Source organism: Panthera pardus, unplaced genomic scaffold (assembly GCF_024362965.1).
Source record: "Panthera pardus isolate Hobbes unplaced genomic scaffold, ASM2436296v1 HiC_scaffold_24, whole genome shotgun sequence".
In the NCBI taxonomy this organism is placed as follows: Eukaryota; Metazoa; Chordata; class Mammalia; order Carnivora; family Felidae; genus Panthera; species Panthera pardus.
In genome coordinates, this window is record NW_026526810.1 from 64712997 (window position 1) to 64726656 (window position 13660).

Sequence of the window (13660 nt, forward strand, 5' to 3'; positions counted from 1 at the left end):
TAGCTATCCTTTCCGTCCGCTCCGCCTTCCCGGCGCGACTCGCAATAGCCCCACGGCGCTCCTTCCAATCAACGGAGAGCGACGCACGTCCTTGCGGAAGTGACGGCAGTCCGAGTCCGGTGGGGGCGGTGGGAGCGATGAGGGGACTGAGACGGTGGTAGCCGTTGTGTGAAGATGGAGGTAGGAACCTAGCATTAAGAAGGCTGGCGAGAGAGCGCGGCCGACGGAGTTGAAGCAGAGGCGGGAAGCCGGGTGGAGAGGCGGCCGGCGGGAGGGGAGAAGAGAGCGGGGTTTGGGGAGTGTTGTCAGAATGTCGGGGACAGAATCCGTCGCTCCAAGCTAACTCCTTACTCCCCCTAACTTATCCCCGCGGCTTTCTTTTGGTTTCCAGTTTCCCGGAGGAAATGACAATTACCTGACGATCACCGGGCCCTCGCACCCCTTCCTGTCAGGGGCCGAGGTGAGCACGAGCTGCCGACGCTGTGGGGGGAGGGCCTGAGGCAGCGGTGGGGTAGGGCGGCGGGGAGGAGTGCGTGGACGCGGGTGCCTCGGGGGCTGGGAACCAGGGACCGCGATTGGTGTTCAGAGAACAGTGGCAGCTGCTTCTAGAGCCTATGAAGACTAAGGGGAAGGCCCGGGAAGCTGCTGTCATCAGAAAAGCAGGACTTTGGAAAGAGTTAACCCATCTCAGAGTGATTTTGGATTGGAAGACAGGGTAGAATTGTTTCCTTTCATTGGGGAGAAATAAGAATTTGGGGGGATCGCAGCGGGAGGAAAATATATAAGATAAATCGGGGTGAGGGAGTTTACTTAACTGGTGCACATGTATTCATTCTTGAAACTATCTATTGTAGGGTGTTTATTTCGCTTAAATTTCCTGCTCAGGGATTTTTTTTTTTTAAGTAGTTATGTTTACCTACAAGTTCGTTTTGCTAGTGACAAGATGAAAGGAAATAATTGCCAGAAAAACATGAAGGGGGTTGAGTACAACATGTGTTTGTTTGCCAGTGACTCAGAGTTCGGGCAGGTTACTACTCCTTTGTCACAAATTTCCTAGCTGCCGAATGGCTGTAGTAATAGTTTATGATGTTGTGATGTAGAAATAATGGTTATGGTGAAGTGCTTTTTAGTATTTGTGAAAAAGTTTTGCTTAAAATACTGAAAAAGTTTTGCTTAAAATACTGTCATAAGTTCCTATCACTTGTTTAGGCAGGGTGAAAGAGAAAGATTTGGAACAGACAAAAATAAATTTTCCAGTCTTTGAAAAACGGCAGTCTTGAGCTTTCCAGAATGTTTTTTGAGGATTTTAATATTTTTTTCCCAAAAGTGAAGTCAATCACTTCCATCAGTTTTTTCGATTGCTGTTGAATATGCTTATCCTGTAGTAAGCTTTAATATTTTCATGGACGAGAACTAGATTGACAAGGCATAGTTGCTAGTTTAATTTCTTTATTGCTATTATTGCTTATTATTCTCTTAAGGAGGGGAAAGTGAATCAAATGAGCGACAAATTTAGAAAAAATTAAAAAACTAAAATCTCCTTGGTGCTTTCCAGTCTCATTGCCAGTTTCTTCTGAATGATACCCCCGTGGTTTAATTTCATTATTTGGAGTGTTGTAAACCTCACATTGGCCTCATCCTCATGAAAGTGCATCATTGCCAATTTCTTCTGAATCAGATTTAAATTTAGAGTGTGGTAAATTTCACACTGGCCTCCAGAAACTTCCCAGGTTTGAGTGTATCCTTTGTTTCTATGACTTTAAGAACTAAGAAAACAAAACTATTTTGCCAAGAAGCTCATAATTAAATTTCAGTATCTTCCTTTAGCTTAGGTCTCTGTCATTGTTAACAGTTGTTCTCATTACTTATTCACCTTCCCTTCCCCTTTTAAATTTTTTTTGAACTACCCCAAATATAACTTAGGTGATACTTAAACAAATCGTTTTTTGGAAAAAGTGATATTTATGGTTTGCTTGCCAGAAAAAGATAGATGCCCACAAAAATACTAACCATAAAAAAAACCTGGAAAATTGGACCTCATTGAAACTAGGAACTTCTTTTCATCAAGACATCATTCAGACATGAACTAGACACACCACAGAATGGGAGAAGATATTTTAATACACATATTTTAATACACATCATTTTCAGAATATATCAAATGCTTATGTAGAGTAAAAGGAAGAATCCAACCTAAAAATGGGTAAAAGACTGAACACACACTTCACAAAAGAGGGTATCCAAATTGCCATTAGGCATATGAAGGAGTGTCATCGTCATCACTCACCAGGGAAATGCCAGTTAAAATTATGAGTATGACTGTACACCCACTAGAATGGTTAAAATTAAGAAGACTGACAATTACAAGACTTTGCAAGTATGTAGATAACTCTTAATCATTACTGATGTAAGTATAAATTGGTTCAATCACTTTGGAAAACTAGCAGTATCTATTAAAGATAAACATATACCTACCCTGTGACCCAGTTTAGTTCTACTCCTTGAGGTATACATGAGAGAAATGAGTGTATATATTAACCAAAAACTTGTATGGTTACAGCAACTTTAGTCATAATAGCTAAGCACCAGAAACAACCCAAATGTCTATAAATGGATACATTTGTAAAAAGGAATACTACACAGCAATAGAAAAGGTCATCAACTACGAATAAATGAACCTTGGGTGATATGAAAAATATATTGTTGAGTAAAAAGCCTGACATAAAAGAGTAGACACTACATAAGTTTGTTTTTTAATGAATAAAGAATAGACAGTGTCATGCTATGTTTATAGAAATCAGAATAACGGTACCTGTTGTGGAAAGGAGAGAATATTGACTCAGAAGGAGCATAAAAAAATCTTTTAGGTAGAAATGTTCTGTATTTTTATCTGGGTGGTAGTTAATTGGATGTCTACATGTGTAAAAATTCTTTGAGCTATATACTTTAAATTTGTGTATTTAATGCAAATTATACCTCAATAAAATAAGAAATAGTAGTAAAAATTTCTAAAGAGTAAGTATCCAGAGAGGAAGGCTTAGCATTTGTTACAGCATTGCTTGAGACAGGAAAGTTATACTATCTGAAGAGAGTTTAATCTGTCTGTTTCCCTCATTCAGGTTGGCTCTTACATAATGATACTAGGCTTTGGGCACTTAGAGAAAAATAATATAAAGATACCTATTTTTAATTAGGAAAAGTACTTATAATATTAGAATCACTTAATTATTTCAGGCTGAATAGTTAAGATTTTCGCTACTATAGCACTTTTTAGAACAATTAATTATTTTAATGATACATAGTGCCAGTGTATCTAAGAGTAAATAGGTGTTGGATTAAAATAAGTTTCTTTAAAATGAATAATCTACACAAACTACTTAAAGAAATAGTGGGTTGTGTGTCTTGGCATGGGGAAATATGAAAAGAGAGAGAGATCATTTTTTTTTTATTTTTTGGTTCTCTAAATAGTTGAGGATCCTTGTTTATAAACTATAATTCCCAAACTGATTCTTACCTCAAAAAGACCCACAAATTTAACACAGAGGGAGAAAGCTGAATGAGAGGGTAGCTACATCATGTTCCTGTTTTCTCCTTTTGTGTCGAAATTATTTGTTTTTATTTTAATATTTGCTACAGTTGTATCTTTGTTTTATATGTGAGTTATGTAGTAGACCCACAACTAGATATCCATTATTGGTTTTTTCCCCATAATGTTAAAGGTCATTTGTGGTAGTAAAAGAGATTTAAAGTGAATCTCTTGTGTTTATTCTAGCATGTGGTTTACCCCTCTGTATTCTTGATCATTGCTATTATTTTACTTTTCTTATTTAGGGAAGAAACAAACATAAGCAAAACAAAGCCCCCCCCCCCCCCCAAAAAAAAAAACCCATTAAAGCTATGGATACTGAATAGAAAAGCTGTTTCCACATTCCAGGGGGTGGTGCATAGAAAGAATGCCCTGTTAATTTAATACAGTGGAATCTCTGCATGTCTGGTTTTTTAGTGTTATCCATGAGAGCAGTCCAGATGGTTTATGAAGGGTAGTCCTTTGCAGAACACTGGTCTCTTGTTTGGGATATCAATTTTTATTCTTTTTAGTTCTTTTTAACAAATAGTATCATTTTCACATCTTGGCAGAGTTGCCTTTTTATTTGTTCTGGTAAGCAGAAAAAGAGAGGCATCTTTTGCTTTGCTAAAGCAATCTGTATCTTATAAAAAACTGAAAACTACCATTATACAACTATTAATCTAGTATATGTTTCTGTGGATCCTTTTTCCGATCCCCATAACTTTGTTCACATGAAAATTTGGTAGAAATCTTTGTACTCTCTTCCTGAAACATGTCACATGAACCTACGTAAACTAAAATTTCAGAAAGAGTAAGTTAAGAACTTTCACGCAGTAAGAAGAATTGTAAGCTGTGTACTGAAAACTGTTTAGTTTTTGGGGGTCGATTTTAAGTTTTTCCTTAAGAACTGCCGGCTCCTATGTTCCTTGTGCCACTCTCATGTTATATCCTAGACAACTACCAAATTTTTACCATGTTAAGTAAAATAGTAAGGATCTTAGAGAATGAAAATGTAGAAATGTAGCTATATACATATTTTTGTCTTTTAGGAGACTGTTTTCAGTTTACCAGTAAGATTCAGAAAGATTAGGCATTTCACAGACATACTTTTTTTCCCCCTAGTTTCTACTAGCTGGAAATATTTTTTCTAACAACGTCTTCATTGAAATCAAAATGGTGTAGCACCTGGCTGGCTCAGTCAGAGGAGCAAGCAACTCTTGATCTCAGGGTTGGGAGCTCAAGCCCCACATGGGTGTAGAGATTACTTAAATAAACCTTAAAAAAATAAATAGTGATATTACTGGGACCCTTTGTGGGTCCATAAAAACCTTGAGGAACTCTTAAAGAATGCATTGTTTAATCATGAAAAAAATGTGGGTACCTATTGAATTTGATCAGAATCAGTTGATATTTACTATGCCATGTGTGGGCTGATAGAATTTAAAGTTTCTAAAATTCCATTTATCTATGATAACTGATTAGTAGGTCTCAAGTTAATCATAATTAGGATATTAATATTGTTAATAGCAATGGTTAATAGTTATTAAGCAATTATAAGGCAATGTGACAAAAGTTTTGTTACTAAATCCCATTAATTCTCATAATAACAATATAAGGAGATTACCATTACAACTCTGATTTTATAGATGAGGAAAACCCCTTCAAAATCATATAGTAAGTGGCAAAGCTGGAACTTGAACCTAGACCTTCTCTGACACCAAAGTCTCTTGCAATTATAATACTCTTGCTGCAAATGTCACTAATTTAGTTTTTTAATGTCTAAAAGGAACCATGGCATTTAATATATTTTCATTCAGACATTAGCCTGTCGGCTCCCTGAATGGTGGATCCATTCAGTATAAAAAGAGTATATTACTATAGTTGAATTCAGATGAAGAGATTGGGTTTTATAGCCAGCTGGAGTACTCTTTTTCTTCCTCTCTTACAGAAAGGCTGTCAGAGCCAGATTAAGAATCTATTAGAGAACCAATTTGCCTTTTGGCTGTAGCTCTTGTGAAGGTTTTTCTCCTGAGTATTAGCTTTACCTTGGCATTGTTGGGTTTTCTAAAAATGCTGTACAAATGGGAATCTTAACTGGTTGTTAACATCATGATCTCTAAGATGGAACTCTTAAGTGTAGATATTTTAGAAGAGGATATCATTCCCATGACAGTACCTTTTAGGGTTTGCTTCAAAGGAACCTAAAACAACAGTCAAAAGTATAACTGGTTGACAATGAATTTCTGTGGTCTAATAGTTCAGGTGTATAATTGCAAAACAACTGCTGTCTATTAGAATCTTTTGAGAGTTTTTAGGCGTCATAGGCAAAACAATTTATAAAGACTGGGTCCTTGGACTAGTGGTGCCAAGAGAGTCACTCATTAGAACCGTAAGCATGATAGGACAATTGATAAAAACAGATTAAAAAACTGAAAACTGTGATTTATACTGGCAGCCTTGTATATGTCATATGACCAAAGGTATGAGGAAGAGAGGTTTATTTGCAAAATTAAATAGGTCCAAAGAAACTGATAAAAAATAGGATCCAGGCTGAAAAGAGGTACACTGAGAAACTCCAGTACCCAGCCATGTTCTTCACTTAGCAGTATGCAGTTCCTCCTCTTCCCACTAATTTTTTTTCCCTTTTTCCCCCTACAGACATTCCATACACCAAGCTTGGGAGATGAGGAATTTGAAATCCCACCTATCTCCTTGGATTCTGATCCCTCACTGGCTGTCTCAGATGTGGTTGGCCACTTTGATGACCTGGCAGACCCTTCCTCCTCTCAGGATGGCAGCTTTTCAGCCCAATATGGGGTCCAGACATTGGACATGCCTGTGGGCATGACCCATGGCTTGATGGAGCAGGGCGGGGGGCTCCTGAGTGGGGGCTTGACCATGGTAAGGGGCAAGACATTATCAAGCTTACCCAGGCTCATGGGCATGATGTTGAGGGAGTTAAAAGTGACTCTCTCTTCCCTACTACACTTGGGTATTACTTGGTTCTCATTCTGTGGTTAAAGGCTCACCAACAAAGACTTAATTTCCCTTGAACGGAATTTATCATTTGAATCAATTTTACTTGAAAACTAGTTTTAAATTATAAAAGGTCCTGTGTTCACCCTAATATGAAAAGGATTGTGGCTTTGGGGGGAAAAGGTTTTTTTCCTTCTATTGTTGCCTTCATAGCCCAGGATTAAAATGTGAGTGTGGTAGCTAGCATGTTGAGAGATTTATTCCAAAACAGTCTGAACCAAATGTATTAATTGTGGATTAGTATGTGTTAAAAATCAGTGTATTGGGCTTCCAGCACATTTCATCAGTAGCACATCTTCACACTATATTTGATGCCATACATCTCTAACATTGGCCTTATTTACTCTTGATTGCCTGTGTATTGCAACTTTAAAAGCCACTATTGTAGGAGAGTACAGGGAGGAAGTTTTTCTTTACCCTATGTGTCATCACCACCTCCAGATTACTGAATAACTTATTTGTTCTTTAAATTATCCAAAATTAAGACTTCTCTGATTAGTTTTTATTTTGGAACAGGCTTTTGAATACAAAGAAGTGACTTTAATAATTTCTGTACTTTATTATATGTAGACAAATTATTTGTTTAGTGTTTAAACGATGATACAGTTTGGGTAAGCAAGAGTATAAACTGTCCTGAATTCAGTGGGGGGAAAGAGTGGTGTTTTTTTATATTTAGTGTTTAATTAGTCCTTCTGCTTCTCTCAGGACTTGGACCATTCTATAGGAACTCAGTATAGTGCCAACCCACCTGTTACAATTGATGTACCAATGACAGACATGACATCTGGCTTGATGGGGCATAGCCAGTTGACCACCATTGATCAGTCAGAACTGAGTTCTCAACTTGGTTTGAGCTTAGGGGGTGGCACCATCCTGCCACCTGCCCAGTCACCTGAGGATCGTCTTTCAACCACCCCTTCACCTACTAGTTCACTTCATGAGGATGGTGTTGAGGATTTCCGGAGGGTGAGGCATTCCCTGCCAAAATCAAATCTGCCATGATATTCTGGGATAAAACTCTTGGCATACAGAGCCTACTCAGTATTATTTGCTCCTGCCCTGCCATCTCCTCTGCTCTTTTCTGGGTATGGGGTCCTGCCTCTCAATCTACAGTTTATAATGCTTTTCCCAATCCCCATTCTAATTGGTCCTCACATACTTTACTAATGTCTTAATCCTATTGCCTCTTTTTAGCATTTCTGAAAATTACATCCATGTGTCTAGTTAGTTCCCCCGTATAAAAGTCCTTTTCTTACAGTTCTCCAGACATGATTCTTCCTTCTTCCCCCTTGTAATTCTCTCTTTTTTTTTCCCTACAGCAAATTCCCAGCCAGAAGACAGTTGTGGTGGAAGCAGGGAAAAAGCAGAAGGCCCCAAAGAAGAGAAAAAAGAAAGATCCTAATGAACCCCAGAAACCAGTTTCAGCATATGCTTTATTCTTTCGTGACACACAGGCTGCCATCAAGGGACAGAATCCCAATGCCACTTTTGGGGAGGTTTCAAAAATTGTGGCCTCCATGTGGGACAGTCTGGGAGAGGAACAAAAACAGGTGAGCAAAACATGGAGGATAGTGGATAGTGAATGCTTTAGAAGTTTCTTCTAAACTTTTTATCTTTAAAATTTTTTAATGTGTGTTTATTTTTGAGAGAGGGAAAGCATGAGCAGAGGAGGAGCAGAGAGAGAGGAAGATACAGAATCTGAAGCAGGGTCCAGGCTGAGCTGTCAGCACAAAGCCTGACATGGGGCTCGAACTCACGAACTGTGAGATCATGACTCGAGCTGAGAGCTGAAGTCAGACACTTAACCAACTGAGCCACCCAGGTTCCCCTTTCTAAACTTTTTTAAAAGCTCTTATTTCATATCAGCTCTTTGTTTATAGCATTCATAGATCATACTTTGTCTTAGAAGTTGCAGCCATCCGCTTAATCCAAAATACCCATCTAAAAATTAATAATTTTTGTAAAAACACCAAATCTAATTTTACTAAAGCCCATTTTTTTTTTTTTTTTCTGTCAAATTAGGCCATTCCTCGGTAACCTGCAGCTCTAAAATCTACTACCCTAAGTTTGAATTTAGGGTTTAGTTTATATTTTTCACATTGGTTTAGTATAAACTTGAAAACTATAGTTAATCTCTCTAAATTTGATATGGATTTTAAAAATAAATGAAAATTATACTACATAAGACACAATTAAAATTGAAGATGGCTATAATTATCATTACCCTACATTCCCCAGGTCTTATGTCAAAGTGAGTCTGCTACTTAATTGAAACAAAAAGCTAAAATGTATTATAACTTATAACAGTTATCTATTGCTGCGCAATAAACCACAAATTTAATAGCTTTAAATAGTGGCAGTTTATTATTTGTTGTGATTCTGTAAATTGGTTAGATGGTTTTCCTGATGTTCTTGCCTGGGCTCATTCTTGTGATTGTAGCCAAATGACAGCTAGTGTGGCTGGCCAAGGTGACCTTGCTCCTGTATCTGACAATTTGGTGCTACCTGTTAGCTTAGACAACCTGATTCACATAGCTTCTCATCCTTCAAAAGGCTAGGCTGGCTTGTTTATAGTATGGCTGACTTAGGAGCAAAGTCTGTCTCTCTCACTTAGGCCACATTCTCATGGTCAAAGCAATTCATAGGGCTATCCCAGATTCAAAGGAGGGGAAAGTAGGTTTCAGCCCTTGATGGAAGAAGTATGCAAGATGGGAGGAATTCTTGTGGCCATGATTGCAAATAATTTGCCACTTTCCTTAAGGGAGAATGTACTTGTTAGGCTAAGCATACTCCTGATCTTACATAATTTTTGGATCAGGATTTTATTATAAAACTGGGCATGGTTTGGTGTTGCTTTAGAAGTATAGTTGCTCTGGAAAGATTTGCTGATTGGCTGACCTTCAGGTGCATGGTCACTAGAAAGTTTGCCGTGGAGGTTGTTTTGATTACTAGCTTCCAGAAGTGTATTCACTAAAAAGAGTTGTAAATATTTAAATGAGTTGTCACTCATTGATAAATAATATAGAATTATAGGTCTTTTCTAGGAGTATGGGGAGTCTTTAAACAGCCTCTCTTTCCTGTAGGTATATAAAAGGAAAACTGAAGCTGCCAAGAAAGAGTATCTGAAGGCTCTGGCTGCATATAAAGACAATCAAGAGTGTCAGGTAAGAGGGTTAAATAACCAATAAAACGATTTTTGGAGCTATTTATTAGTAGTTATAAGAAGTAAATACCACCAAAAACTTGTGTGACTTGTTACTACTATGCAGTATTAAAAGCTCAAAAGTATAGAACAGGTTCCCTGTTGTTTCCATTATAAACCTTGCCAAAATCTTTCTGAGTTTCTCCCCCTTATTTACTATTACTCCCCACAGTTGCTCTTTTTTCTTTTTCTTTCTTTCTTCTTTTTTTTTTTCTCTTCTTTCTTTTTCTTTCTCTTTCTTTCTTATCACTCTGTGATGTGTCTTTTCGTGGGAGATGATTAGAGTGAATATGTTCTAGGGAACAAAGTAAATCTCCAAATGACTTTTTTTTTCTTTTCTGGGGGGGTCTTTTAGGCCACTGTGGAGACAGTAGAATTGGATCCAGTACCACCATCACAGACTCCTTCTCCACCTCCTATGGCTACTGTTGACCCAGCATCTCCAGCACCAGCCTCAACAGAGCCCCCTGCCCTATCCCCTTCCATTGTTGTTAACTCCACTCTTTCCTCCTATGTAGCAAATCAGGCATCTTCTGGGGCTGGGGGTCAGCCCAATATCACCAAGTTGATTATTACCAAACAGATGTTGCCCTCTTCTATTACTATGTCTCAAGGAGGGATGGTTACTGTTATCCCAGCCACAGTGGTGACCTCCCGGGGGATCCAACTAGGCCAGACCAGTACAGCCACTATCCAGCCCAGTCAACAAGCCCAGATTGTCACTCGGTCAGTGTTGCAGGCAGCGGCAGCAGCTGCAGCTTCTATGCAACTGCCTCCACCCCGACTACAACCCCCTCCATTGCAACAGATGCCTCAGCCCCCCACTCAGCAGCAAGTGACCATTCTGCAACAGCCTCCCCCACTTCAGGCCATGCAACAGCCTCCACCTCAGAAAGTTCGAATCAATTTACAGCAGCAGCCACCTCCTCTGCAGATCAAGATTGTGCCTCCACCCACTTTGAAAATGCAGACTACCTTAGTCCCACCAGCTGTGGAAAGTAGTCCTGAGCGGCCTATGAACAACAGCCCTGAGGCCCATACAGTGGAAGAAACCTCCCCTGAGACAATCTGTGAGATGATCACGGATGTAGTTCCCGAGGTAAGCCTCTGTTTTTAAGTCTTTCTCTAGACCAGTATAAAAGTTTAATTTTTCGGTTGATCCAATAAAGGTGGAGGTTGCTGCTAGCATTTAATGCCTGGCAACCAGGAGTACAGACATCCTGTAGCAGTTCCCTGCGACTGTGACTTGTCCTACCCACAACAGTCTGTAGTGTTCTTGTGAGAAATATTTAGGAGGGTCTGCTGTCCCAGACCACTCCTTAACTAAGTTGAAGTCATACTGCCATTCTACTAGAGGGAACACAGGCTAAGCATAGAGTTAGCAGGTGTCTATCCAAGGATCCTAAACTTTGGAGATAAAAGTTCTTCCATATCTCTTGCCTTTCGCCTGCTTAGCTTGATGTTTTAAGTGGGAGGATGGACAGGGGATATAGCTAGAAAAAAATTGGTTCATATCATGGAGTCTTTCCAAAGAGACACAGACAGGTGCCACTTACCCTAGTTTTAACTTGTACATCACCAGTAGTCACTTTAAATAAAATGTGAGTCTGTTTTGAGACTCTAGCTCCACAATTAATGAAGCAATCATTTTAAAGAAAAATCCGCCCCCCCCATCAGCAGAAACTGTGAATCTCCCTTTTTCTAATGGCACCACATTTTGTCTTTTCTTAGTCCTCCCAATCTTAGTTGAGGTAACCCAGACACTATGCACATTGTACTTTTGACATTTTCAAAGGAATATTATTCAAGTGTGGAACAAAGTCAGTGACAGATGAAATTAAAGAGTACTAGCATGTGGCCAGCATTCCATTAATGGGAAGAATCTTCATGTCCGTCTGCTTGACAAAGTTCTAAAGCTGCATAAAGAAAGGGAGACCAGGAACTCCTCTATTAGAATTCTGCCTCCATATGTGAAGGACTGTAATACCTACTGCTCCACTGGGTTCCAGAATGCATTTGACTAGCTGGTTAGGTAAGTAGTAATCTAATTCATTTTTGGTGCTCTCTTCCTCTCACAGGTGGAGTCTCCATCTCAAATGGATGTTGAATTGGTGAGTGGGTCTCCTGTGACACTCTCACCCCAGCCTCGCTGTGTGAGGTCCGGTTGTGAGAATCCTCCTGTTGTGAGTAAGGACTGGGACAATGAGTACTGCAGCAATGAATGTGTGGTGAAGCATTGCAGGTGAGCTTATAGTTCCCCTTTGTAGAATTCAGATATGACTAAGTTAACTGTGTTAGACACGGTAACCCCGAGCATGGGATCAGGATCACCTGATCTTAAGTAGACAAGACTGCTATACCGATGTCTGATTGTAGAGGCTACTGGAAAAGTTCCCCTGCTTAAGGAGCTTACTTACATTTGCCATGTAGACAAAGATGATATAATTAACAGTTTTCGCTTTTTGCTTATATCACATTGTTACAGATGTTCTTTAACATTTAGTTACATATGCCCTTTTAAAAATGACGCCACAATAAGCTGTTAGTGACTGTGAATATTAGCTTAGTATCTCCTTAGATCAAATCCGACCTCTCAGGGAATTAGAATTTGAGGAGGAATGATAAGTGGTAAGTAGCACAATAAAGTGCTAAGTGTGGCAGGAGTGGGAGCAGGGGAGAGGTTCTGAAGATTTTGCCCGTCTCCCTAGTTTTCTGGGATTTACCTATACCCATGAAACAAAGCATTGGTATTTCCTGAGTCAAATCCTGTTCAGTAAATTAGGATTGCCTGAACCTATCTTTTAGGCCCACTGCCCTTATATTCCTATTGGGTGATACCATCTCTTCTTAATGCTATAGGAAATTATCCAGGAAGTTATTTATGACAGAGTTCAAAATGACTGTATCTTTAAATATACATATATATATATCTATATCTCTAGGCTGTAATTCTGAGTTTATGTGTCTCTTTTTCTCTCTTAGGGATGTCTTCTTGGCCTGGGTAGCCTCTAGAAATTCAAACACAGTGGTATTTGTCAAATAGTCCTCCCTGTTCTCCAAGCCAGTGAAGACTTACCTGCTGGGAACATGTTTAAGAGCCTCTTTTTAAAACACAAGCTGGGCTTCTGGTAGTGCCTGATCTCAACCCATGATGTCATTCGTGCTTCTCCCCTTTCCTGTCTCTTCAGCCGGGGCCATACTATGGAGCAAGGCCATTGAGTTTGCTGTAATCTGGAATTGCTTTTTACTTTCAAGTACAAGCACACATAGCAGTGATAACAGCAAAGGGTGAAGGGTATATGAACAAGCAGAACATAGGGAGGGCTGGTGGGGGGGTGGGGGGAGGATTGTTTGAGGAAACTTGGTGTAATTGTCATAGGACTTGCCTAAACAATTATTAAAATGATGGGAGCACACTCAGCTTTGAGCCTAGGAGAATCCATTTTAAAGGGGATAAAAAATTGCATTAGAAGTTACCTCTTAAACAGGAATATTGCTGTCACATCTATTATATATATTACTTTGAGAAAAGTTCTCAACAGAACAGGCACATTGGGCTGTGGGGAAAATACCATCGTGTAGGAGTTTCTTATTTATTTCTCTTTACAAATATTATTTCTGTAGTCCATGATCCTCCTCACAGTTTGAGTGTAAAAGGCAGAACTCTATATCCTTAATATAAGAGGTTTTACTAAAGTCTAAAGTTGTGTTCACTTGTGTTTGATAAAATATCTTTTAAAAGATAAGTTAGAGATGTTTTCACTTACATAATACATAGGCTAATTATCTGTACACCCTAGGTTTTCAGTTAAATCTAATCTAAGATGTGCTTGTCTCATTTTCCTTGGAAATAA

At 39.0% G+C, this 13660-nt stretch overlaps 1 protein-coding gene across 1 annotated transcript; it reads left to right on the top strand.

The window, feature by feature from the left end:
- Nucleotides 1-65: 65 nt before the first annotated feature.
- On the top strand, nucleotides 66-13502 carry TOX4 (TOX high mobility group box family member 4). Its single transcript, XM_019430536.2, has 9 exons — nucleotides 66-180; nucleotides 392-460; nucleotides 6227-6469; nucleotides 7310-7570; nucleotides 7924-8154; nucleotides 9688-9768; nucleotides 10162-10905; nucleotides 11885-12048; nucleotides 12789-13502. The coding sequence occupies exons 1-9, from the start codon at nucleotides 175-177 to the stop codon at nucleotides 12847-12849; spliced, it is 1860 nt and encodes a 619-aa protein (XP_019286081.1). The 5' UTR covers nucleotides 66-174; the 3' UTR covers nucleotides 12850-13502.
- Nucleotides 13503-13660: the final 158 nt, after the last annotated feature.

What these genes read in the sequence shown, in the direction of transcription:
- TOX4 (XM_019430536.2), top strand. An exon ending in TGAGTGGGGGCTTGACCATG is followed by an intron (nt 6,470 to 7,309) that starts GTAAGGGGCAAG and finishes TGCTTCTCTCAG; the next exon opens with GACTTGGACCATTCTATAGG. An exon ending in GTGTTGAGGATTTCCGGAGG is followed by an intron (nt 7,571 to 7,923) that starts GTGAGGCATTCC and finishes TTTTCCCTACAG; the next exon opens with CAAATTCCCAGCCAGAAGAC.